The 26,160-nt window shown below is 42.4% G+C and overlaps 1 protein-coding gene across 2 annotated transcripts in view; it reads right to left on the bottom strand.

Annotated features, from left to right (window-relative positions):
* Nucleotides 1–24,327, bottom strand: part of rassf5 (Ras association domain family member 5) — a 41,064-nt gene extending 16,737 nt beyond the window's left edge. Inside the window, exons 1-2 of one of the 2 annotated variants that reach the window (XM_061784926.1) lie at nt 22,475–24,327; nt 1,558–1,679 (exon numbers count right to left, since the gene is read on the bottom strand). In XM_061784926.1, coding sequence (XP_061640910.1) covers nt 1,558–1,679; nt 22,475–23,228 — 876 coding nt within the window. In that variant the 5' untranslated portion in view covers nt 23,229–24,327. Of the gene's footprint in view, nt 1–1,557; nt 1,680–13,413; nt 15,436–22,474 lie in introns of those variants that run through there. The other variant, XM_061784927.1, reaches the window with a different exon arrangement.
* Nucleotides 24,328–26,160: the final 1,833 nt, after the last annotated feature.

The raw sequence follows: 26,160 nt of genomic DNA, 5'->3' as shown, positions 1-26,160 counted from the left end.
AGACAAAATGAGAGGGGGAAAAGAAAAAAAATCAAAACAAAAAAATGAATTTCCAGAAAATCACAGTCTGATTTTTAAAGAATTTATTAGCAAATTATGGTGGAAAATAAGTATTTGGTCAATAACAAAAGTTCATCTCAATACTTTGTTATATACCCTTTGTTGGCAATGACAGAGGTCAAACGTTTTCTGTAAGTGTTCACAAGGTTTTCACATACTGTAGCTGGTATTTTGGCCCATTCCTCCATGCAGATCTCCTCTAGAGCAGTGATGTTTTGGAGCTGTGGCTGGGCAACACAGAGTTTCAACCCCCTCCAAAGATTTTATCTGGCGTTGAGATCTGGAGACTGGCTAGGACACTCCAGGACCTTGAAATGCTTCTTATGAAGCCACTCATTTGTTGTCCGGGAGATGTGTTTGGGATCATTGTCATGCTGAAAGACCCAGCCACGTTTCATCTTCAATGCCCTTGCTGATGGAAAGAGGTTTTCACTCAAAATCTCACGATACATGGCCCCATTCATTCTTTCCTTTACACGGTTCAGTTGTCCTGGTCCCTTTGCAGAAAAACAACCCCAAAGCATGATGTTTCCACCCCCATGCTTCACAGTAGGTATGGTGTTCTTTGGATGCAACTCAGCATTACACAGTATATCCCATACACAAGCACACAAAGCGTAACCCTACACATGATCATGCAAATAATTTCCCAACAGTAACGGCCCCAAAGAGGATCGTTTTCTGCTGACATACACACAATTGAGGGAGGCCTAAAACTAACACACACATTGAGCCATAAAGGAGAGCAAACGGTAGCGAGAGAGTGAAGAATACTGCAGGGAAATAAATTGCCTTCTCTCTTCCTACTCCGCAGTACCAGTGAGCTGTATTCACCACGGTAAATCCAATCATTAAGCAGTGGTTCCACTCATACAACTATAGATTCCATAATTGTTATGACATTTGGTAAAAAAATAGCCATCACTTTGTCACTTCCTCCCTTAAACATTTTTTAGGTCAGTGTGATAATAGGAGTGGGTTTGTTCACGCTCTCTGGAAGTGGAGTACTACCTGGCTTGCTACCAGGGGTTCTAATTTTGTTTCATCTGCCCACTGGCTGCTGACATTATGCTGCAGGTCCGTGCGTTTGAATGACTCGCGCCTGTGTGTGTAAGTAAACCGTGTGTGTGTGTGTTGAACCACAACTGTGTGGGTGACTGCAGCTGGGATGCCAAGAGCACTATGCATGCTTAGCACACAACAGATAAAAGGACCTGGAGAAGTGACTTATATAACTATACCAGATAACTCCTGATCTGCAAATTATGACAGTAATGGAGGTCTGATTCACATTTAGAAGTCCTTCTATTTATTGGTGAGGAGGGGTCATGAAAGAAGAGCGGGTTACGTAAAAGTGTGGGCTTGAAGAGATGCTGAGGTACTGTGCAATTAACTGACACACACGCACATGAACACAGGTTGCCAGTGCCTCTAAAATGGCACAAGTAACTCTATTCTACATGCAATGGATATGTACTTTATATTCAAAATGCTTACTTTGTGTTCTGCTGTGGAGGAGTGGCTTCTGGGAAAATTAGTTTCTTCAGGCACATTGTCCCTCTGGTTGCAGTCCAGCTGGACCTGTCTCTCACACTCCAGATGGCAGGTGTACGTGCAGTCTGATGAATGCAAAAACACAAAAGTCAGCCTAAGTACACAATACAGATGATATTATGCTATTGGTCTAACACTGTTTTGGAAAATATCTTAAAATCACCTTACATGCCGTGACAGATGCTATGCCATGACAAAGTTAATTTGGTTCTCGTTCCTCCAGAGATATGAGACAGTTCTTTTTTGATGCTGTTGTTGTTTGCGTTTTCGGTTTTAGCCCATGGCTGATATTGAGAGTTTTGAGACAGTGAAACAAAAATCAGCAGTGATATTTTTTACCTGAAATGGGCTCTTTAAAAATTTGTTTACGTATTTAAACACCATAAGATCCATGATTTAAGTGGGAATGTTAGAAAGAGAATAACGTAGCATTTTTTAAACTCAAATTTTAAACGAATGTTCTGAAGATGTTTTTAATGATCTGTATACATTCAACAGTACGTGCACCAACAACCACAAAATAATAATAGCACACAATTGAAGCTTAAATGTGGGAAAACGTTGGGTTGAGTGTAATTTAGCATTCATAAAATCCATATTGAAGTCAATCGGAGCGTAACTGTGTTCAACTGAAAATGTAAACATATTTTTTTCAAAGGGAGGCTCATTGTCCTACACCTGGAAAACCTCTGCATAAATGCAAAACTCCTTTAAAATAGGGACAATAGCTCTCTCTAGTGGTAAAATACAAACTCTCAACTAAATTTATGACAATTGCAAGAGAATATAAAAAACATATCTGGGTAAACATATTATACCACTGATAACATTTTAGTGTTAATAGATCTATATAAAAGCACTGTAATATTACATGTTTTAGATTTGTTTGTTTTTTTGCAGAGAACAAATGCTACTGAGTAAATAAACCTGGTGCTTCAAACTGCCCACATTGTGCAAAGACACGCAAAGATATGGTAATGTATACCACACAATTGAGTACACTAGAATACTGACAGTCTGCTTATATACATAAGGTACTGAAATAGTAGCACTGGCATGGTTAACTATCTTTTACTGCTAGGCTAGAAATGAACATATTTACATTCTGCTCCTAAAACGTCCCCAAAATAAATTTGTTGTGGCCAGAGGCTTTGTATAAACTCTTAGTCTCACATCTCTCGACTTTGCCTTTGGTAACACAGTCCATGCAAAAGAAAAAAGGAGATTTTAAAAGCTGGGAGGCAAAGATAGGACTGCAGCTTGGAGGTGGCACTGATTCATAATCTTTTTATTTTTCACACAGGAGACTCACTAAATAAACTGCAGGCTAGAGATGCAGTCATAGGTCATTTAAAAAACGTTTCTTCGAACAACTTTCATGATACAACAGTGCACAGTTCTGGCACAGATAGACAGAAAATACATAAAAGAGAGACAGACAGAAAGAGTACTGCGTAAGCACTGTAACCATGGCAACAAGCTTCTTTGTGATCATATTGTAGGGCGATATCTCAAATAGAGGCCATCCCTCTAACAGAAGCTGTGGTACAGTAAGTTGACGACTGAGAGATACTGTAAATAAAGGATAATACAGTAACATAAAAACTCCCTCAAATAGAGCCACCCATCCATTTTCCACATCACTAGGGTCGCGGGTGTGCTGGAGCCTATCTCAGCTGATTCTGGACGAGAGGCGGGGTACAACCTGAACCGGTCCCCAGCCAATCGCAGGGCACATATAAACAAACAACCATTCTCACTCACATTCAGACCTACGGGCAATTTAGAGTCTTCAGTTAACCTACCATGCATGTTTTTGGAATGTGGGAGGAAACCGCAGTACCTGGAGAAAACCCACACAGGCACGGGGAGAACATGCAAACTCCACACAGGCGGGGCCGGATTTGAACCCGGATCCTCAGAACTTTGAGGCAGATGTGCTAACCAGTCCTTTCCACCGTGCCGCCCCTCAAATAGATGCCTCCCTTTTTCCATCAGGAAAAATGAGTAGTAAATATACATGTATATACATATCTTTTATGTATTAAATGTATCCATCCATCCATTTTCTGTACCGCTTATCCATACTAAAAAACTATCAATGTTGAGATTACAGATTTAGGACGATTTTGCGTCGCTGAATTAAAAAATTACATGCATTTCAGGTATTTATGCCAAGTTGTTCATTTATTAAGTTGTTAAAAGTTTATTAATCAAATGTTACGAACCTTGCTAACTGTAAATTGAATAGTAGACATTGATAAAAGTAAGTAACTGTAAATTGAATGTTAAGTCATCATTGTTCAAAATTCAGTGCACGAACCTCTATTTATTTGATCCTCTGAAGTGGAAATACCTGTACATGTAAACAAAAACGTGGCCATAGTTCAAAAAGTTGACCTGATTGAACAAAACCAATGTGATATTTGGATGCAGCACATACAATTTTAGCCAAAAAATCTTATACAATAAATTTGTTCTTGATTATTAATAAATAAATCAACTGATTTAATTAATCAGTAATTGTCTTCAATTAATCTATTATGTATGTTTTTGGAATGTGGGAGGAAACCGAAGTACCTGGTAAAAACCCACCTCAGAACTGTGAGGCGGATGGGCTAACCAGTCGTCCAGTGCCGCCTACAGTATCTCAGTTCATTGACAATTCAAATGGACATTTAACTGATAATCCCATTTGAACTCTGTTGCTGACCACAACAGCACCACCAAAAGTACGTAAACTGTCTCTAATATGCGCGACCATGTTTATGTTTGCTGCGTTTCTCCATAATTCTCCCGTTTTACTAGACATACTTTAAATATAATATCCCGGTAACACTGTTTCACACATTGAAAAAAAATGTGATAAATACAATTTACATTTTCTAAATAAATTTGTCTGTTTCCGAATTATACGGCCTTTTGGGCGTTGTACTGTAAAGTGTGACTAGAGGTTTCACAGAGTACACACAGTTCAGAAGCCTTGCGTGAAGAGTTGGTATGTGTAACAGAGGATGCAAGTGATGGAGAACAGGGAGTGATGGCACAGGGATGCAGCGTCTTGCTGACAGCAGGGAAGTGTCAGGGGAAAGGCGAGCGCTCAGATAAGCGTTTGTGCTGTGCTCACCTCTGTTTGGAGGTCACTGCAGAAAGACAGCAGAGAAAGGAAACACGAAGAGGAAAGGAAGCCAGAAACTCCTTTCCTGCCTTCATTTAGCGTGAGCTCATTTGAAAAATAACACAGCTCATCCCTCAGGAGGTATGCTTTTGGAACCACACAGATAAAAAGCAGTAACTTTCCTTCAAACTAAATGGAACATGTTAAACCATATCCTCGCATCCTTGTACAGGGGGTCCTCAGATTATGGCGGATTTCTGTTCCTACTATAGCGACGTAACCCAAATTTGTAAGTCAGAACATGTCGTAGTCTATCACAATCTTAAAGTTATAATTACAGTAAATATCCATCCATCCATTTTCTATTTCGCTTATCCTCATCAGGGTCATTCATGGGTGAGCTGGAGCCTATCCCAGGTGACGTTGGGCGAGAGGCAGGTTACACGAACTGTTCGCCTTCCAATCGCAGGGAAAATATAGACAAATAAGCATTCACACTCACACCTATGGACAATTTAACCTAACATGGATTTTTTGGGGAATGTGGGAGAAAATCTGAGTACCTGGAGAGAATGAACGCCGAGATTCAAACCCTGAACCTCGGACTGTGAGGCAGATCAGTTGCCCACCTTTCTGCCAAAATCTAAAACAATAACAATAAATACAGCAGTAATCGAGTGTGCTTTCTTTTTAACTTCCAAATATTTTTATGCTTTAAACCGGGACCCCCCCCCCCCCCCCCCGCCTGTATTCACCCCGCTCCCTGCGGCCCCACATGGCAAACACCAACTGAATCACAGTCAGAAATCGCTGCTGTAGCATTCAACCCTAGACGTGACGGTTATTGTTGGCTGGCTCAGCTACAACCTTGGGAGGAGTGTTTGACTGTCTTACTGTTGAGTGAAGTGTGAGGAAAACACCAGAAACAATCGGACATTTTCCTTTGTGACATGCCCACACAGTGGGATGATAATGCATCAAACAACCACACCGATAAAATAAAGCCACAGAAGTTGAGGATATGCGTTACACTAAACAATAATAATACTTAAAGAGTGCAGCTATATTTGAGCATTAACAGATTTATCTCTTAATTGCTAAAAGGTTTCAGAAAACACTTACCGACATTTTCTTTAGCATCCAAGGGAACATTGCAGTCAGATACTACAAAATAACAACACTGACATGAAATTAAATGAAGACATAGCCAAGCTAAATGGGACCAACGTTGTTATGTTAAATCTAAATTTGGTTTGTCACATCAATTCATGCATTCTGATTCAGCATAGCCAAAGAAATCAGACAAGAAAACAACTCTCTCAAATTTCCAGTCTTTAAAAACAATAGGGACTTTTGTTATGTTGGTCACGTGTATGAGATCAGTAGGTGAATTACCACAAACATAGAGTCGTGCTTTTAATATATTGGCACCAGTACCAATATTTTTGGCATGACTGTATTGTCTGTAGTCCTAATGCAATGAATATAGCCATTCTAAAAAAATAGATGTTAATATCCAATAAGCAAACATAAAAATCCACAACAATGACAGAATAAAAGACAACGTGAAGATAATAATAACAGATACAAGTTTCAGTGGCTACGAGACCTGTAGCATTGTTAGTGTATGCAGTTTAAATTGATCCACTTTGTTGCTTGCATACAAAGTATTTCTGGCTTTGTGAATGTTATTGGACCCACATGTCTGTAAAGGTCAGTGAGGAGTGTTGACAATTTAGTTTGTTCCTAGTGTGACATCGTTGACAATGTGTTGTTGGTATTTATGGCGTAGTGTGAGAACTCTGAGGGGTTTCTGGGCAAAGTTTTGTTGTTACACAAACATTGAAATCTGACATTAAGATGAGAAAAGACCGGTTTTGCTCAACTACTGGGGTCAAGTTTCAGTTTCATGTCCACTTTTTTTTCCTCCACCGACTTTTCATGGTGTCACTGATTGCTTCAGTATGGATCGCCAAGTTTCCCTTGCAATCGTTTTGACATGATTGAAATCTCGTTGCTTTTATTAGAGCAGAAGCTTCAAGGTGTACAACTTGAAACTCAGAAAACTGTTTAACAAATCCAATAACTGTCAGTTTTTATTTGCCTTGTTTTTATCATGGCAACATGTTTGTCTTATTTTTTTCTGATTGTATAAATATGATACTGAATGTGTAGGATATATGGATGGGTTATGAAGACAGTTTAGGTGTACTGCAAAGTTGTGTGTTGCTATAGTACACTGACCTCAGCTGAGGCTCTTCCATAGCAAGAGATGCAGCCAACCACTACCATCGCCATCATCATCGCCACACTTAAACATGGCCCTCATCCCACCCTTCCAGTCAGACCACTTCTAAACTGACACTGCCTCCAGACAGAGAAGTGAGGATGTTGATTGACAATGATAGAAAAACAACGCAATGAGATGAGGGTGTTTTGGAACCATAATGCTACCTGCAGAATATAATGAGATCCCAAACAAGAGCTGTACTAACAGAAACAGTGATAATGTGATGGAGTTACTCTATAAAACTGCATCAGAGAAGTGAAATAATAAAAACACCTCACAATACAGTAAATTAACAAAATGTGACCTGACCACATTGCAAATGGTTACCAAAGCCCTTCTGGTGCATACTTACAAAATAATAATACAATATTGCAATATTTATTATATATGTGGCATTTTAAAACTATTTGAGCACAATTGATTCAAGAATGAAGTGTCAAAGTGATATGATTCATGGGAGAGTTCCTGGCAATGATGAGAGAGCTGCAGAATTCTAAAAAGAAAAATTAAAATATGGAATGCTTTGTGTGGAAGACCATGTAGAAGAGAATTTCCATAATCGACTCCGGATATAACAAGGAGTGAACGAGAATTGTGGGTGATGTGAAGGGAAGGATGTAGGAGACTCCAGTTATATGGAAGTACGTAGACATAGTTGTGAGACGTAAAAAACAATGCGTTATTGAGGATGACAGCCAGAGGGTGGATTTTGCACTACTTTATCGAGAAGCATTGCACTTTTATCATTAGCAAGTTGTGGGAGAACAAGGATTTGATTTACAGTAAACAAATGAGAGCTGGAAGTTGTTGAAAAGGTGGAGGTGCGACATAGTTGGGCGTCATCCAAGTGACAAGGAAAGATGATTTACACATTTGGAAATTGCAAAAAATATTTACAAGGGGAAGAGAGTAGATTATGAACAAATGAGGACGTAGAATGCAACCTTGAGGAACACGAGTAGAAATCCAGTTTTGCACCAAAATTTGGATACTCCTTTGATTCATGTGCCACCCATTAGCTTTGTATTAGTATTTTTTTATGGAATCCTATCCTCCTATTTACTGTTTGACTGTCAAAAGGACTACTGTAGGAGACGTCATTAAAACAACAAAGCTAGACTTTTGCCTAAAATAATAATATCCATCCATCCATCCATTTTCTGAGCCGCTTCTCCTCACTAGGGTCGCGGGCGTGCTGGAGCCTATCCCAGCTGTCATCGGGCAGGAGGCGGGGTACACCCTGAACTGGTTGCCAGCCAATCGCAGGGCACATAGAAATAAACAACCATTCGCACTCACAGTCATGCCTACGGGCAATTTAGAGTCTCCAATTAATGCATGTTTTTGGGATGTGAGAGGAAACCGGAGTGCCTGGAGAAAACCCACACAGGCACGGGGAGAACATGCAAACTCCACACAGGCGGGGCCGGGGATTGAACCCGGGTCCTCAGAACTGTGAGGCTGACGCTCTAACCAGTCGCCCACCGTGCCGCCTAAAATAATAATAATAATTATTATTAAATATTATAGTACTATGAAACTCTGAACTTAATCCACTGTTAGTTTTCAGTTATTTGCTTAGGGATTCAGACCACCGAACAATGCATGTGTTTTAAATGTTAAATTGTTTGTTGTTCATCATCATTGCGCCTCAAATACTGTGTTTTAATCGACACTGTCACTCCTTGTAACTGTTCTTATGTCATGTGCTGCTGACCTCTTGGCCAGTTCACCCTTGTGAAAGTGATCCCGATCTCAATGTAAAACCAATTGAGATTGGGTTTGATAAAAGGTGCATTTGAATTTATAATACACTCACTGTGTGTGTGTGTGTGTGTGGGGGGGGGGGGGGGGGGGGGGGGGGGGTGAACTGCTCTCAGCTTGTCTCTATGGAGACCTGCTAAGTGGAACATTTCAAGACATATCTCTGGTATCACAAACTCTCCGCTCTCATAGTTCTTTGGAAGCCTGAAGAGTCGGAATGTTTTCCCATCGGCAAAATCTTCCATAATGTGAGACGGGTGTTTAAGAAGCAGGGACGGAAAGACTGGGGATAACTGGTGTTTTGTTTTTTGTTTTAAAGTAGGTGTGGGGCAGAGACGGGAGGGAAAAGATGATTAGCCTGGTTCTTGGGGTCATGGAGGATGTCTGTATGGCACCAGATAGTGACATGATGGGGTCGCAAAGTTGTTTCACCATATCTGGTTAAGGAGGGAGGGTTAGGCAACTCTAAATCAGGAGCGATGCTATTAACACGGTCACTAATGAACCCAAAAGGGGTCTTAGGGAGGAATTAAGAGGAGCTTTTAGCCGTCTGATCCCATCATCCTATCATAGCTCATTTGGAAGACCTATCCATATTCTCGGCACAGATAATGCATATACATCCTTCACTCTATCACAAGTAGGGTTCGGCATCGAGAATCAAGAACTGATTGGAACCGGGACTAATGTCCCGGTTCTCCTGGAACCGTTCAAATTAAAAAGATTTGGTTCCCAGTTTCCATGCCTAGTTATCCAGCCGCGAAGAGGAAGTGGCGAAAAGCAACGAAGAAGCGGCGTAAACCAATGAAGAATGGGCACAATGACGTGCTTGTGCCCAACGGCGGCGAACAAAAGTATGTCTTAACTTTGTTAAAATGAATGACCAGTTGCCTCAGTGCAACACTTGGAATAAGATTATATTGGCAAAGGAGGCTTTCATGATGTGTAGCGTCTGACGCGCTCAGAGCCTCAGCCGACACCGTGCGGAGCTTCAGTGAAGTCAACTCTCAGTCAACTGGTGAGTGAAACAATAAAATACGTCTATGCCAACATTGAGAGAGCTAACAAGGTAAACTGTTGCTTGCACTTTTGCTCCGATGGTTTTTAGCATTTATTTTAGTCTTCAAACCAACGTAAGCTCCAATGACAGAAAAAAACAAAACAAACAAACAAAAAAAAGCTTAACATTGGGCTAAAACTTCACCGTAGCAACTTTAGATTACAATGAATTGGGACAAAATTCACATAAATGTTGTATCACAAAAATTAACCTTGTGTCTCATCGGTTGGGATGGAAAGGAATCAGCGTTTTATAGTATTTGGTTCCATCCGTTTAAAAAATCACCAGTGCTATGTGAAGTTATTTTTCATGCCAAAATGCTGAGCTCCGGTGCGTACCCTTCAAAATAAAAGGCTACAAGCTTAAAACAGGAAGTAAAGTTAAAACCATTGGACGTGATGAAACAGTCCCAAATAACAATTTTAACAATGCTATATTTAACTTTTGGCTGAAACATTAATTAATGAATGTTAAGTCAATTAGGCTAGTTCCACACACATTGCCTTTTAGTTCATAGGTTTGATATTGATACTGGTTATAAAGAACCTCGAGTCAAATGTTCATTTTAGTCTATGCTGCGGGCTGCTAAGAAAATGTATGTTTATAATTTGGACACCTTTTATTTAAACCATGCACACTTTTTTGACCCAGCCCCCTAAAAGAATCGGAATCAAGAATAGTTTGTAACCGGAATCGAAATAAGGAACCGGAATCAGAACTGGAATCGTTCAAATTTAAACGATGCCCAACCCTAATCACAAAGAATTAAACTGATGCACTTACACATTGTTGCTTGATGTCTTAATAAGCACTCAGCGACATTTTACCAAGCGTGAGGTAACAAACTGTCTGCGTGTATGTGAGATCATATATTTTACTGACGCTTTTCAGCTCCATGACTGCATCATCTTCCTCCCTGTCAATCCCACCATATGTCTGGCAACAGATGCAGACTTCACCAAACAAACAATGGGAGCAGTTTGGGAAGGGATTTTTGCTGCCTGAGCTGTAAATGTATGCAGCTGAAGGCTCAAAGTGGTGCTATCATGGGGGCAGCAATCACACCATTACCTTTGTTTTTAATGTCACGGTGTAACTTCAGACAATGATGAAAAGCTTTCGTGATGAGTAAGTTAATCGAGACTGTAGTGCCTTCTGTTGCTTGTTAAATGGGGACAATGAAGCTTGTGGATGTTATACTAATGATGTATTTGACCAATAATGATCAATTTTATGAAAAATTTCACTTACAACACTGTTGCCAAAACATGATCCACTTTCACATGGAGCTTCAAAAATGACTGAAAAAGATGTAGAACAACTACATTTCTGTGCACAAACTGAATGTTTTCCTGGTGCTTATGCAAAACCATCTTTTAAATTCACATTGTTGAGGTATATGTGGGTTTAAAAACTCAATGTATGCAAGTAGTGCGGAAAAGTACTACTTTACTTTAACGTTAAGACACGTATTAGTTAGCAGCGCAAACACAAAAACACCACTCCCGTCTAGTTTTGTTGTATTGGTTGTGAAGCACTCACCCACACTCAACACTTGAAATGTTCCGATGTTGTCTTCCTTTTTCAGACCTCCTTTCAAATTTCAGTGTTTTAATCCTCTGAATATTGCCTAAACAGCAAAGTTTTCATCCGTTGTCAGTCAAAAAAAGCAAATGCCTCCTAACGGTACAAAACCCTGGGGGCACCAGTGGAAGTAACACTCTCTAAAAAATGAACTTCTATCCTCACCTTTCACTCTCTGACTCAAATACCATAAAAAAGTAACAATGGAATATTTGCACTTTAACTGTAGGATGCAAAACCAATGTTTCTACCACTCAGTTCAGTTCAGCCACAATATAGTTTGGATCGTTAAACCCTCCTCTGGCCTGTTGCCACTACAGGGTGTGTAGGTGGGCTAGTGATAGCTATAGCGTGACATCAGGCAGTTTAACCCACTGACACAATCCATTTAATTTCAATTATTTATCAGCCAATCAACAGACTGCATTGTGTCCAGCTCCACCCTTCAGACTGCAATACCACTGGGATTTGTACCCCAACAGTTGGCTGCCAAAAAGTGATATGCCCTTATTTATTTTGAGTTATTTTGGTACCCTTTTACAACTTTCGACAAAGTAAACTATACGGTTGAGGCTAAGGATAACTTCAGGTGCAGGTTTAAAGGTTAATGTTTTAGTTAATGCTAAGTGAGCTTATCCCTCCAAGTTAAATCAGAGATCAAACTCAGATCCATTTGCAATTCGTGGAGATAAAAACAGTTTTAATTCCTCTCAGCTCTCCAAGGGGTAGACACAATCCTTTCAACCAGTTATCTGTGTTACAGATGTTAAGTCTATGGGGAAAAGTCATGTAGGCCATTACAGCATGCGGCGACATCATCCTTATAATTACACAGTTTGGCAACTATGTCACGTTAGCTTCAAAGCCCGCCGCTCTGCCTTTAACCATGTTTTATTATAGCTCCGTCAACCTTTTTTTTTTTTCTTAATTCCCCAGACCAATTTATTAAACTCTGTTCATATGATGGTGACTGAGCCATCGACATTGCATCCCAGCAGACAATTCTGCCAAGTCATAATGTCTAACCGCTAAAGTCCCCAACATCAATCATAGCAGTTTAGAGAATTTCCCTAAAGTAGGACCAAACAAGAATGTGTATGCGTGTGACAGGAGGTAATTATAGGATAGCAAAGAAGGAGGGACGGAGGATTGACTGGGTTTCCTTACTGGGAGCGCCATCTAAAAATATCCATTATCTTTCCGCGGTAGCCTGTGCGATTGATCCCCTTTCTAAAGCCTTTTGTGGATGCAGTGTGACATCACTTAGGTAAGTCCTGTTTGCTTTGAGATGTTATCAGGTTTGCACAGGAGGTGGTGGGGCTTCACTCAAAAACATGGAAGTGTGCTGCAACTTTTTGATTTATGCATTTATTTTTTTATTTCAGCTGTCAGTCTCCTGCTGTGGAAGGCAATCAATAAAACTGCAGCAGCCAGCAATTGTATTTACTCTGGTCACAGTTTGTGCTAGAGTTACACGAGGCATTCATCAATCTGCTGTCCCAAGCTACATTAGTTGAGCTGGATTTGGAAACACGGGAAAAGATCGATGCCATACAAGCATCCAGCTACAAATATGAAATTCAATCGTTCAATTGGATTTTCCAGACATATTCAGCATGCTTTCTCTTTCTATGTTGATTGTAGATCAGTCTTCTTTCATTTGTTCTGTTTACGGCACAATTCTGCTGATTCCAGCACATCTGTACTCTTTGTGCAGGCTGTTCAAACATGATGGTGCACAGAAAGTGAACAGAGAGAGACAGAACAGTAGCAATGTTCACAGTCCACAGATAGACCTATACACACACAATATGCCAATGTTTTGGCCCACAGCCTGCCTTTGAGCCACACAAACAAAAAGTGTCCACTCATCACTTCCTCCACTTTTGGGAACAAAATACTGATCAGTCCTTTTATCACAACCACACTGACCGCTGTTAATACACAACTTTAACTCTTGGTTTTCTGCTGGTTCTGCCATACCTGAGGTGGGGAGCAGCGACCCGTTGGAGGCTGATCTCCGAAGGATCCTGAGGCCGTCACTCCAGGATCGAGACTTGGGCAATCTCTTCAAAAATCGTCCCAGCCGGCGTGACACCTGCCCGAAGCAGGCGCTGCTGACCTCCCCCTCCGAGTCCCCCCTCACCTCCTCCAGATGAAGAGACACCTGACCAAGGAATTTTCTGCCCACCGTGACACCTCCTACATTCCTGCTGGACTTGCCCTCCACCGCTGTCTCCCTGCGCCCTCCGTCTTGCCCAGGTGTTATCTGTGCCATGGGTGGAGCATGGTGGCACCATCTGGAGGGCATTGTCCCGTAACCCTCGCTAGCCCTTCTCTGCTGCCCCCGCCTGCCTCTGTCCCCCAGAGGGCTGCCCCAAGGCCAGCCCACCCATGGCCCCCCCCTGCCATCCCAGCGCAGCCACTCTGCCACCGGTGCCACGCTTCGAATAAAGAGCCCCTTCTGCGCTCGCTCTGCCACCCCTCCGCCGGTACTCCTTACCCCTCTAAAACCCTGTTGGCCTCTCACTTTGCTCGGGCCTCCGAATCCCGAGGTGTTACATTTCCCTCCATAGTCTTGACTCCTGTGATAGCAATGCTTCTCTCACCCTCTCCCGGTCTGTACTGCAGCACCCACATGCTGCAGTGCTGTGCGGCTGGCTTAAAGAGACAGAGACCCCACATGCGATATCAGCGTCATTGTACCAGCTCCCGCCTTCCAGCAGGAGCTTTCACCTTCTTGCTTCCTGCTTCTTTTACTTGAATATGTATCATGAATGACACGCATCTCCTCTTTACAATGAAATCCAGTTTCACACGTCCAATTGCCACATAAGATGAATCATCACAAGTGTACATCTGGCTGCTTTTCAAGGTGTCTTTTGTTTTTAGCAAGCAAGCTCTACTAGGTAATAGAACAAGTGTTCACTCTGCAACATCCATTTATAACACCATCCATTATCTATCCTTATTAGGGGCACAGGTGAGGTGGAGCCTATCCCAGCTGACTTTGGGTGAGCGGTAGGGTACAACCTGGACTGTCGACAGCCAATTGCAGGGCAAATATAGACAAACACCCATCCATACTCATATTCACACCTATCACAAGGGCAATTTGGATCACTCACATGCACATTTTTGGAGTTTGTGAGGAAACCCACACAAGCATTGTTAGAACATGAAAACCAGCTTGAACCCTTAACCTCAGAACTTTGAGGCAGCTGTACTAACCACTAACCCACCTTGCTACCCCTCTGCAACATAATTTTACTGTACAATGAAACCTCATCTAAGTGGAATGTCTGAGATTGTACACTTCTGAATACGACCAAGATTTTGGGGGAAAATTGCCTTATAATTTCGGTTAAACTTGTATGTATATGACAGTGAAGATGTTACTTAAAACATTTACAGTAAGGTTTAGAGCAGTGGTTTCCATCCTTTATTGGGCCAAGGTACATATTTTACAAAACAAAAATCTCATGGCACACATACCAAACAAAAATGTCACAAAATATACTGAAATAATGTCTTTATTTACAACCCCAATTCCAAAGAAGTTGGACGAGCCTCTATATTGATCAGTTAATAATTATTTCAATGTATCTTGAAGGGTAAGAATTCAGTCTTACACTGTCGATCGAAAAAAAAACACTTCAGCATCGGAGTCAAAGCAGAGGGACAGATTCGGGACCCTTAAAACAGACAGCCTTCATTGATGCTTCCACACACCAAGTAGCTGATGATAGAAACTGTTAATTTGACTTTGATTACATCGAAGGGAAATTATTCTCTCTTTCAATTGAAAATGATGAGCTTGGCTGACTTTGGCCTCCGAATTTACAAGGAACCACCGTCATGCATACTGTCGGACAAGACAACAGTGACCTTTTATACAGTTTTACAACCCCAATTCCAATGACGTTGGGACGTTGTGTTAAACAAATAAAAACAGAATACAATGATTTGCAAATCATGTTCAACCTATATTTAATTGAATACACTACAAAGACAAGATATTTAATGTTTAAACTGATGAACTTGATTGTTTTTAGCAAATAATCATTAACTTAGAATTTTATGGCTACAACACGTTCCAAAAAAGCTGGGACAGGGTCATGTTTACCACTGTGTTACATCCCCCTTTTCTTTTAACAACATTCAATAAAGGTTTGGTAACTGAGGACACTAATTGTTGAAGCTTTGTAGGTGGAATTCTTTCCCATTCTTGCTTGATGTACAGCTTCAGCTGTTCAACAGCCCTGGGTCTCTGTTGTCGTATTTTACGCTTCATAATGCGCCACACATTTTTAATGGGAGACAGGTCTGGACTGCAGGCAGGCCAGTCTAGTACCCGCACTCTTTTACTACGAAGCCACGCTGTTGTAACAATATGGTTTGGCATTGTCTTGCTGAAATAAGCCGGGGCGTCCATGAAAAAGACATTGCTTGGATGGCAGTGTATGTTTCTCCAAAACCTGTATGTACCTTCACAAATGTGTAAGTTACCCACATCATTGGCACTAACACAGCCCCATACCATCACAGATGCTGGCTTTTGAACTTTGCGTCCATAACAGTCAGGATGGCTCTTTTCCTCTTTGGCCCGCAGGACAAGATGTCCACAATTTCCAAAAACTATTTGAAATGTGGACTCGTCGGACAACAGAACACTTTTTCACTTTGCATCAGTCCATCTTAGATGAGCTCGGGCCCAGAGAATTTCTGGGTGTTGTTGAAAAATGGCTTTTGCTTTGCATAGTAGAGTTTCAAGTTGCGCTTACGGATGTAGCGCCAAACTCTATTTACTGACATTGGTTTTCTGAAGTGTTCTTGAGCCCATGTGGTGATATCCTTTACACATTGATGTCGGTTTTTGATGCAGTGCCGCCTGAAGGATCGAAGGTCACGGGCATTCAATGTTGGTTTTCGGCCTTGCCGCTTACATGCAGTAATTTCTCTAGATTCTCTGAACCTTTTGATGATATTATGGACCGTAGATGATGAAATCCCTAAATTCCTTGTAATTGTACATTGAGGAACATTGTCCTTAAACTGTTCGACTATTTTCTCACGCACTTGTTAACAAAGAGGTGAACCTCGCCCCATCTTTTCTTATGAATGACTGAGCAATTCAGGGAAGCTCCTTTTATAGACAATCATGGCACCCACCTGTTCCCAATTAGCCTGTACACCTGTGGGATGTTCCAAACAGGTGTTTGATGAGCATTCCTCAACTTTCTCAGTCTTTTTTGCCACCTGTCCCAGCTTTTTTGGAATGTGTTGCAGCCATACAATTCTAAGTTAATGATTATTTGCTAAAAACAACAAAGTTCATCAGTTTGAACACTAAATATCTTGTATCTGTAGTGTATTCAATTAAATATAGGTTCAACATGATTTGCAAATCATTGTAATCTGTTTTTATTTATGTTTAGCACAATTTCCCAACATTGGAATTGGGGTTGTATTCACAAATTTACTTACTCCGTGTGAAATCTGGGCCGCTTTATTTAAACACAAAGCTGATAAACTTTCAGGAATTGAAGAAAGACACACATGGATATCTTAAATAATACCTTTGACATAAGTGAAATAATAGTATTTTCCCACAGTGGTTGGGAATCACAGCTTTAGAGGTTCCACAGTATGTTGATTTCACCTGTAGGATAAGGTAGGATTTTCTGACGAGTGTCTTTGCCTTGTCCTTCCACAGTTCCACTATCCGACCACCAAGGGCAATCTAAATATAGAATGCCTGAATGTCTTCCCAGTTGTGCAGAGCACGGTGGGACCAAGGTTTTTCTGCTTATAACATATCCCTCATGCCTAAACTCAATTTGTCATTACCTCTCCCCTTCTACTGTTTAATATTGGTGAAAAAGAACTGACAGTGAACATATGAACCATAAAGATGTCTAATGAAGTCAGTCAGAAGGACGATGGTGTTTCTTCAACATCCTGTATTTTCCTTCCTACCGAAAACTCGTCAGCTCAGGCGGAATGTTTTTAAAGGACATTCATCACAGACCTGGCAGAGCTGCATCGGGACAAAAAGTTAGCGAGCCATTGAACACAAGCTCCTTTTGCGGGGTTTCTTCCACTGTGAATGGAGCATTGTGGAGATCCAATGTGGAACAGATGAGAGGCTTGATCGAGACAAGGCCTATACTGTGTAGGCCAGGAGGGACCAAGGAAGAGATGGACTGAAAAATGAAGACAACCTCAACCTTAGTTTAGGTGTTCCATAAAGAATATACTGTCAGAGGTGTACATCATTTACCACATGTAGGGCTAATTTATTGACTCCATGGGAATTGTTAGCACATTTTCCTAGACTTTTTCCTACAGGTGCAATCAAATGTCAATGCTTTTAAAAAAAAGACAACAGTGGAAGGTGAATACCACGGGTACCGTACCATTTAGAAATCAAACATTCCTGGGGGGAAACAATTTGCCTCTACAGTTGCACAAATTTCAAACAACCCTCATGCATCACATCACCCAAAATATCAGCAAATTTCCAGCCTCACTTCAGTCCGTCAAAGCCAAAGTTATGTGATTTAAAGAAAATGTAAATTCAAACCACTAAGATTCCTGTGTCACCACACTTAACGGTATTTACCATCAAATTTAGGGTTAGGTTTTGTATTCTCATATTTTTACGACAAGTATGTGTTGAACTGATTAGACAACTCGTCAACGTTTAAAACTTGAAGTAGACGAATCGCTGATCAAGTGTTTTTGGCATCTTGTCTTCCAATTGGCCAATTTAGAGTCTGCTGCAGTCGCCAGATTCTAACGCTCCATGAAGCATCAAAATGTTCGGCCAACAAAGCGACACAGTCTAGATACATCTGTGTGGGTCAAGAGAATATGAAATTAAACTGCTGGTGGATGAGAAAAGCAGTAAACTTTTCTAGCACAGGCTATCCCGACCGTAGCTACTTTCAAAAGATTCATACAAGCGGTACCTCAGGACTAGCGGCAAGGATCAAGCGTGGCGATGCAAAGTGATGCTCCATCTTTGTCGCCAAAATATGTTATATGTTATGTCCAATAATGCATGTGCAACAACTGTGTAATAATGATAACTTATTCATACCACAACACGCAGCAACATCACAGCACTTTTGTCGCTTTACGACACGCCGTCGTAAAACAATTCGGCCGTACTCTGATAAAAGTGCGTATAAAATATTTTACCAAAAATGAGATCGGTAGCACAATCACTTGCAAAATATGCAAGTCCATCCTCAAATACACAATAGCAACACAAGTGAAATAGAAACAGTGAAATCATTTTTGGGAGCCTGTCTACAATGTCCCGTTCTACAACGTTATGCTATGGAACAGATAATTAGACTGGCTGGTTTGTTGAAGAGAAACATACTACAAATTACCATAACTACATTCAGTGTAATGTTGAGTTATAATTTTAATCATTTGTTTCGATGTTGGTGCGTCAAAATGCTATACTGTCTTTTGGTGAAACCGGTCGGTGGCGTAAAAAGGTTTGGGGACTGCTGTGCTGAAAAATATCAATGACATCATCGATTAATCGACTACAAAAAATCTTTAGTTGGTCAACCCCTAGTGACAAGTAGATATATTTAACAGATGTGTGAGGTACATCATGAGAAACACTTTACGCTTTTGCTGTTGTTATTTAAGGCTGTTTTTATTAATGTAGTTAACATATTTGTACACTTGTATGACTAAGAACGTGAGTAAAAACTTTGTCTTTGAAGTTAACAAAAAACATTTATTATGGTGGCAGTTGAACCGTGGGACTGATTATTTTTATTTTCATTATTTTCTATTGCTTTTTTGTTCTAATTGTTTCAAAAACTGGGCGGCACGGTGGCCCGACTGCTTAGAGCGTCAGCCTCACAGTTCTGAGGACCGGGGTTCAATCCCGGGCCCCGCCTGTGTGGAGTTTGCATGTTCTCCCCGTGCCTGCGTGGGTTTTCTCCGGGCACTCCGGTTTCCTCCCGCATCCCAAAAACATGCATTAATTGGAGACTCTTAATTGCCCGTAGGTGTGAATGTGAGTGTGAATGGTTGTTTGTTTCTATGTGCCCTGTGATTGGCTGGCAACCAGTTCAGGGTGTACCCCGCCTCCTGCCCGATGATAGCTGGGATAGGCTCCAGCACGCCCGCGACCCTAGTGAGGAGAAGCGGCTCAGAAAATGGATGGATGGATGTTTCAAAAACTGAGGTTGGAGGTTCCACTGTCTCAGCCATTGTATCTCTACAGGTACAATGATGGGGTGTTTTTGTGTGAGAGAAGTAATCAGACAAGGATTAAACACTTTATGATACTAGATACTATTTGATTGCACCGTCCACACCATATTATGAGATCTGGTGAATGAAAACCAACATTTACAGGCCACAATTCACTTTTCCTTTTAACAGTCAGTTCAAGGGGATGTGATGTGCTCACCAGGACATTCACTTTAGGGGCCAATGGGTTCTATGTAAGAACTAAAAGGCTCAGGGACGGTAGTGAAATTGGATACTTTTTTGTTTAAGAAGAGAATGGATAATTAAATCGCTGCAGGGTTGGATTTCTCTCTATAAAAACATTCTGGGAAAACGTTTATGTACGGACTGTGATCAATATACAGTATAAGTAGTACTGGTATTGTATACGATCACCTAATTAACTTACTGGTGCTAAATTCTGCCACAACAGCACGGCTGCCCTCAAAGCCTTAATTAAATACAAATGTGACATCTGATTTATCTGCCATGCCTGTAATCCCGGTCTCTCCATCCATCAGACATAATCCCATGCAGGAGACACATAGCAGGGATTATACTGGCTGCCAATCCCCCTCCCTCCCCACCTGTTCAGATACAGTATAAAGTCATGTTAAAAACAAGCTATTGACTGCTGTGTGTGAAAGAAGAGATACAACATGGACAAATGAAGGAGTTAAAAAGACAACCACATGAAGGATACGACAAAGATTTATCATGCACATACAAGAACTCCCAAATCTATCCCTGTTATTTCATGGGTGTAGTTGAAAGTGGATCATGTGTGCATGCAGGGGCAGTCTCTATTTTGGTTCTTTCAAACCACAAAAATACCCAGAAATGCCTACATTTATGTTGCCCCATATGGTTGCACATCCACCTTTGATGTTTAGTAAGAAAACTGTGCAGAGTGGACCGTTTATTCTTAGGGTCAGCAGCTGGTATTTAAAATATAACACACAAAAAATACTAGCGAACTTTTTGTGTTCCAAAGAAACTCATGACCAACAGTAATCTCTGCTCTCGCTTCACTGGGCGGCCTCTCGTTGATAGAACATTAAATCAGACAGCCCTGCAGTGCTGCGAACCCTCTCGCTCGGCTTTGCTCGCCTTCTACATTGCATCACTTCTGAATTGCATCTCGCACAACGTTTTCTCATCATAGTCTTTATCTCCTCGTCTATTTGTCTTCCCTACAAAAATCGGTAATGCTGTTTCCTCAGACATACTTAAAAAAAATTAAATAAAATAAAAAAACTCAAGCAACATCTGTTTACCAAAGCATACAATCAGTAACATGAACACACACACAAATACATTTTAATCCCCCTTGAGTTGAGTGAATGTGACCCAATTGGCTTGACCGAGGCAGTACAGGTGTTCGTGATGTCAGCAGAACGTCAGCAGTAAACACGTGACTCCCACCAGAAGACTTAATGCACCAGACTGGAAATAAATATGTCCAATGTAAATTGTTGTGTCTGGAATGCAAAAGACAACACATCACTCACGATGACAAAACAAAACCATTTATTTTCTCTCTTTCTCTTCAAACAAGCGCCATAAATCCCCATGCGAGAACAAGGAGGCAAAGCTGGAAGGACAAGATAATGAGCTTTCCATGGGTAAATGTTGGCAGCATCTGTGGAGCAAAATGTCAGCCACCAAAACAACAACTGACTACTTGTATTCCCTTGATGAAATTGGAGGCTATCCCTGCACATACTGGAATACACACACATTGAATATCAATAACCGGTACAACATTTGAGAGCATTCAAATGCATGAATTGAGGTCTCTTGAGTTGTAAGATCGTGAATAGGGTGCAATGTGTTGCAACACACACAGTCATGCATCCAGTCATCAATTTTCTGTACCCCTTGAAGCAATGGTGACACAGACAGACAAATAACCATGAACACCGATGGACGATTTAGTCTCCCATTAACATAAAATTTATGTTTTTGGAATGTGTGATGAAGCCAAAAAAAAAAAAAAAACTCCACACAGAAACAAGCCAAGCTTCAAACCCAGAACCTCAGAACTGAGAGGTAGATGTGCTAAGCATTAGTGCCACCTTTGGCCGACTAGTATATGAAAAGCAATTGGAGCATTTATTAGTTATCCTTAATATCCATATTGAGGTTCATGTGCTAGTATACTGTTATCTGGTAAAACAATTTAGTCAACGAGTAGAACAACGGGCGCACTAGTCCAGTGACTGTCTCGTTTTTCCATAACTAGAATATGGAAAGTGGTTTGACCATGTACTATGATGCTCCTTGTCCTAAAACAGTAAGACAATTCAGTGCACTAGTAGAACAAACTGGGCAAGCAAGTACAGCCATTGTGTCCTAATAGAAACCGTTTTTCCACTACTAGTGCCACTTTTGGTCTACCATATGGAAAGCTGTTTGATTATTTAGTCGACATCCTTGATATCCTGCATATGGTATGTGTACTAGTGCACTCTTTGTCCTGAGTAGCAGTACAAATCAACACACTAGTAGAATAAATGCGAGCTCTAGTAGAGTGGCTGCACCCCCCCCTAACTATTATACGAAAAGCCGTTTGAACATTTAGTCGATATCCTAGATCTCCATTTTCAGGTCAATGTACGAGAAAGCTCTTTGTCCTCACTAATAGGTCAAGTTTGACATACTAGTCGGACAAGGACATCTTACGAGTGAGGCAAAACTATGCACTCGTTGACAGCCGCATGCTACTCACTTATTGACGCACATATCCCGAGAGAACATTTGTACGTGTACTCACTTTGACACTCGAGGGCCTGCGCGGTGATCTGGCGGCTGCAAGCGTCACACCAGTCCTGCGTAAGCGCCTTGGCTTCGAAGCGGTGTCCCGCACCTTTGTCAGCCGTCTGCCGGGGTTCCGACCCCCGCGGGAAGATGGCCCAGGCCTCTCTGCGGGGAGGCTCTGTGCGGGCCAGCCTCACCACTCCGGTCCTGCCTTGCGTCACACGCTCCAGAGGGAGACCCCCGTTCTCCACACGGGCGCACACCGAGCTCTGGTGTCCGACGTCTTTGTTGTAAAAGTCCCTTCCGCTGTGCAGAAGCCGCTGCCGGTGGCGGGCGGCGGCAGCAGCGAGCGACGTGCTGTTCGTGACATGGACGGGGGAACTCGGGAGCGCAGCCTCCGCGTTGCCGTCAGCGACCGCGAACCCAGTGTGAGCGTCTCTCCTGCCCGGGCAGCACCAGTCGGAGCGTTCGCCGCCCCCCTGCTGCCTGGCCGGGGCCGGGCTACGTGGCGACGCCGGGGCAGACGAGGACGAGGCTACTCGGCACGTACCGGCTTCATCCGCTGGTCCTGCAGCCAAATGGCACGTCCCGACATGGTTCGGAGCGGTGACGGAACCGCATCTTCTCAACATAATTTTCTCCCAGGAAGACTTCCTCGGCAGGGTGATTTTCTTCCTGCCGGCGGCGGCCGGTTTAAAGACCCGGAGCAAGGGTTCCGAGTCGAGCCTGTGCTGGGCCGGGTGTTGGCCCACCACACTCACAGAAGCCATCGCGCTCTCCACTCAGTGTGCTGCTCGAACGTGTCTGCTGCGAGCGTTGTGCTCCCTCCGTGCCTTGAATGTCAACACCACTCGCGCCTGACACCAACGCGTCGCCGTGACGTCACCTGCATGAGACTTCCAAACCTACGGGCGCGCTCCCTTCAAAGCGACGTGAACGCGCTGGATCTTCAACTCAAACAAAGTGGAACAGAAAACACTGAAGTTTACCACTACTATTTAGACAAAAATACAGTTGCGACAAAATGGCGGTTTCTCTTTGTTCTGATAGCTCTTTATAGATCAAGGAACTGTTTGGTAACCAAGTGACGTTTTAATTAGCTGTTAAACAACAACATGCACCATGTAACAATATTTTTTCTTCTTAGTACAAGCACTATATAAATTAATAAGAGGGAAAATATGTTTTGGACAAATAAGCTGTTTGTCCATTGTGCCAAGTTATAAAGTGTAGTTTAAATAACAGTAAATATATATATTTCTTTACTTTTGTACTTAAGTTGCCCACATTTCAGAGTTCTTTTACATAACTACAGCAGTTCAATCAGTGGATCTACTTTCACCAATCTTTAGTGTGAGTACTTTTGTCACCTCTGTCAGTAACACACAACCTCAGTAAATAAGCCAAGAAATAATGGTTACACAGTAGTCCCTCAGCTATTCACACTCCACTAGTCACAAATTCGCTGAAAAATATTTTTTTTATTTTTTTTGCACTTTAACTCAATACATTTTTTACAGTACAGAAATAAGTATGTGAAGCAAATCAAACTGTTAGAAGCGGTACTGCAGTTTTCCTTGTATATAGCCTACATATGGTTGGTATCCCATCATTTTCCCCATATATAGTGACTTGAACTCACAAACAAATGTGTCCAATAGTAAGGACATTTAAATAAGTGCAGACTAAGTGTGAAACTTGTGACATTTTGTTTTCTGAGCTGCATAACACAGAGGCACATGAACACCCCACCAGAGACTTAACATTTCAGAATATAGTGAGTCATCTTCACAGAAGCATTGTTCCTGGAAACTCGAGGGACATTACTTTCATTTTTCTTATTATATTAGACAAGTTTATTACCAACAATAAAACCGCACCACGCTGACACATGGGACCCCCCACGTCCCCACCCTGTAGCCCACAATGAGCTTTCACCAAGCCGACACAGCCCGAGATATGCCAACCACCAGCCCACAGCCCCCCCCCCCCCGCCTAGGTGCCAACCCCCACGCGACCTTCCACTCCACGGATGTGGTGATATGTTACTATGAGCACTGATTAACCCCCACCCCCGCGTAATCCACCCACCCCAGGGGTGCCCCCCCACCGCCCGGGCACCGGCCATCGCCCCGAATCCAAACCCCTGCCCCCCCCAGAGCTGGCGGGGTGGCGGGCCCCCCAGTGCTGCAAATCGCGGAAGAAAGGGTAGGTCGCCGCGGTGGGTAGTGTAGTTTTCTCGATGGTATCGGAGATCGCGCATGGTTTAGAAGTCACACCCCCCCCCCCCCCCCCCGCCCCCCCCGCCCCCCCCCCCCCCCCCTGCCCCCCTATGCCCCGGCCGCCAATCGCCATAAAAACCACGACCAAACCCCACACACTGCCACCAAACTGCGGGCGTCCCATGTACGGAACCCCCAGGTGGCACCGAACAGCGTTCCGGCCACCGCCTCAGGTGCTAAATTCCGAGCCATGAGCGCTTGCTGTTGGCCGCTGTTCACTATTACCTCCTCCCGCCCCATCCCTCTACTTTATCCTGTTCAATCAGAGATGTTACTCTGTCGTGAGATTTGCTTTGTCATCTGATATAGCGTGGACCTAAGCAGGAAGTATGTGACTAGCAACGGACCTATCTTGTGTTTGTGACTGCATGGGAAGTTATAAAGAGTCGTGCCAACACCACTCCATGACAGTTACTCTCCGCTGTAACGTGGTCTAAGCCAGATTCCGGTGAAAGCCTACTGTACCATTTAAGCACTTATTCTGATGTTTAGCTAAGCAGTTAGCATGGCTTCTCCGTTTTCTGAAAATTAATCCTCGTCCTCCTATAGTGATAACAATACTTGTCAGAAGTGTTGCTTATTTGCTGCAACAGAGTCGAAGGTTAATGACGACAAGCGTAAAGTGCCAGTCCCTCAGCGGCTTTTTTTCCCCTTATCATTTTTCTTCTTCTGTAGCCGCAGCCCCTGGTTAGCTGGTGCTGCACAAAATGCGCAGCCATTTTTATACTGAAGCAGATATTATGACGCCATCAACAAGCGTTATCACGATTGGTAGAGTCCAAATCTAAAGCGTTGGCCAAATTTACACCGTCTACCAAGTATACCGTTTATACCGCACACCCCTACATGACAGTCTGTTAGAAATTTAACAACACTAAAATGTAGCCCACGGTGGCGGATTGGTTAGAGCGTCAGCCTCACAGTTCTGAGGACATGGGTTCAATCCCGGCCCCGCGTGTGTGGAGTTTGCATGTTCTCCCCGTGCCTGCGTGGGTTTTCTCCGGGCACTCCGGTTTCCTCCCACATCCCAAAAACATGCATTAATTGGAGACTCTAAATTGCCCGGCGGCGTGACTGTGAGTGCGAATGGTTGTTTGCTTGTATGTGCCCTGCGATTGGCTGGCAACCAGTTCAGGGTGTACCCCGCCTCCTGCCCGATGACAGCTGGGATAGGCTCCAGCACTCCCGCGACCCTAGTGAGGAGAAGCGGCTCAGAAAATGGATGGATGGATAAAATGTAGCCTTTACACGATCAGGATTTTTGGGGACGATCACAAAGCTTAAAAAAAAACGATAATCGATCACCGAGCCGATCACAAGATGGAGCAATGGGTCTATTTAAATGACCTGTTAATTTACTGTATATACTTGTGTACTTAATTGCTAAAAAAATATATTTACAATAAATAATGTATCTTTG

Source organism: Phyllopteryx taeniolatus, chromosome 9 (assembly GCF_024500385.1).
Source record: "Phyllopteryx taeniolatus isolate TA_2022b chromosome 9, UOR_Ptae_1.2, whole genome shotgun sequence".
NCBI lineage: Eukaryota > Metazoa > Chordata > Actinopteri > Syngnathiformes > Syngnathidae > Phyllopteryx > Phyllopteryx taeniolatus.
Note: the sequence above shows the minus strand (reverse complement) of the source record. Positions and strands in the feature narration are given on the sequence as shown.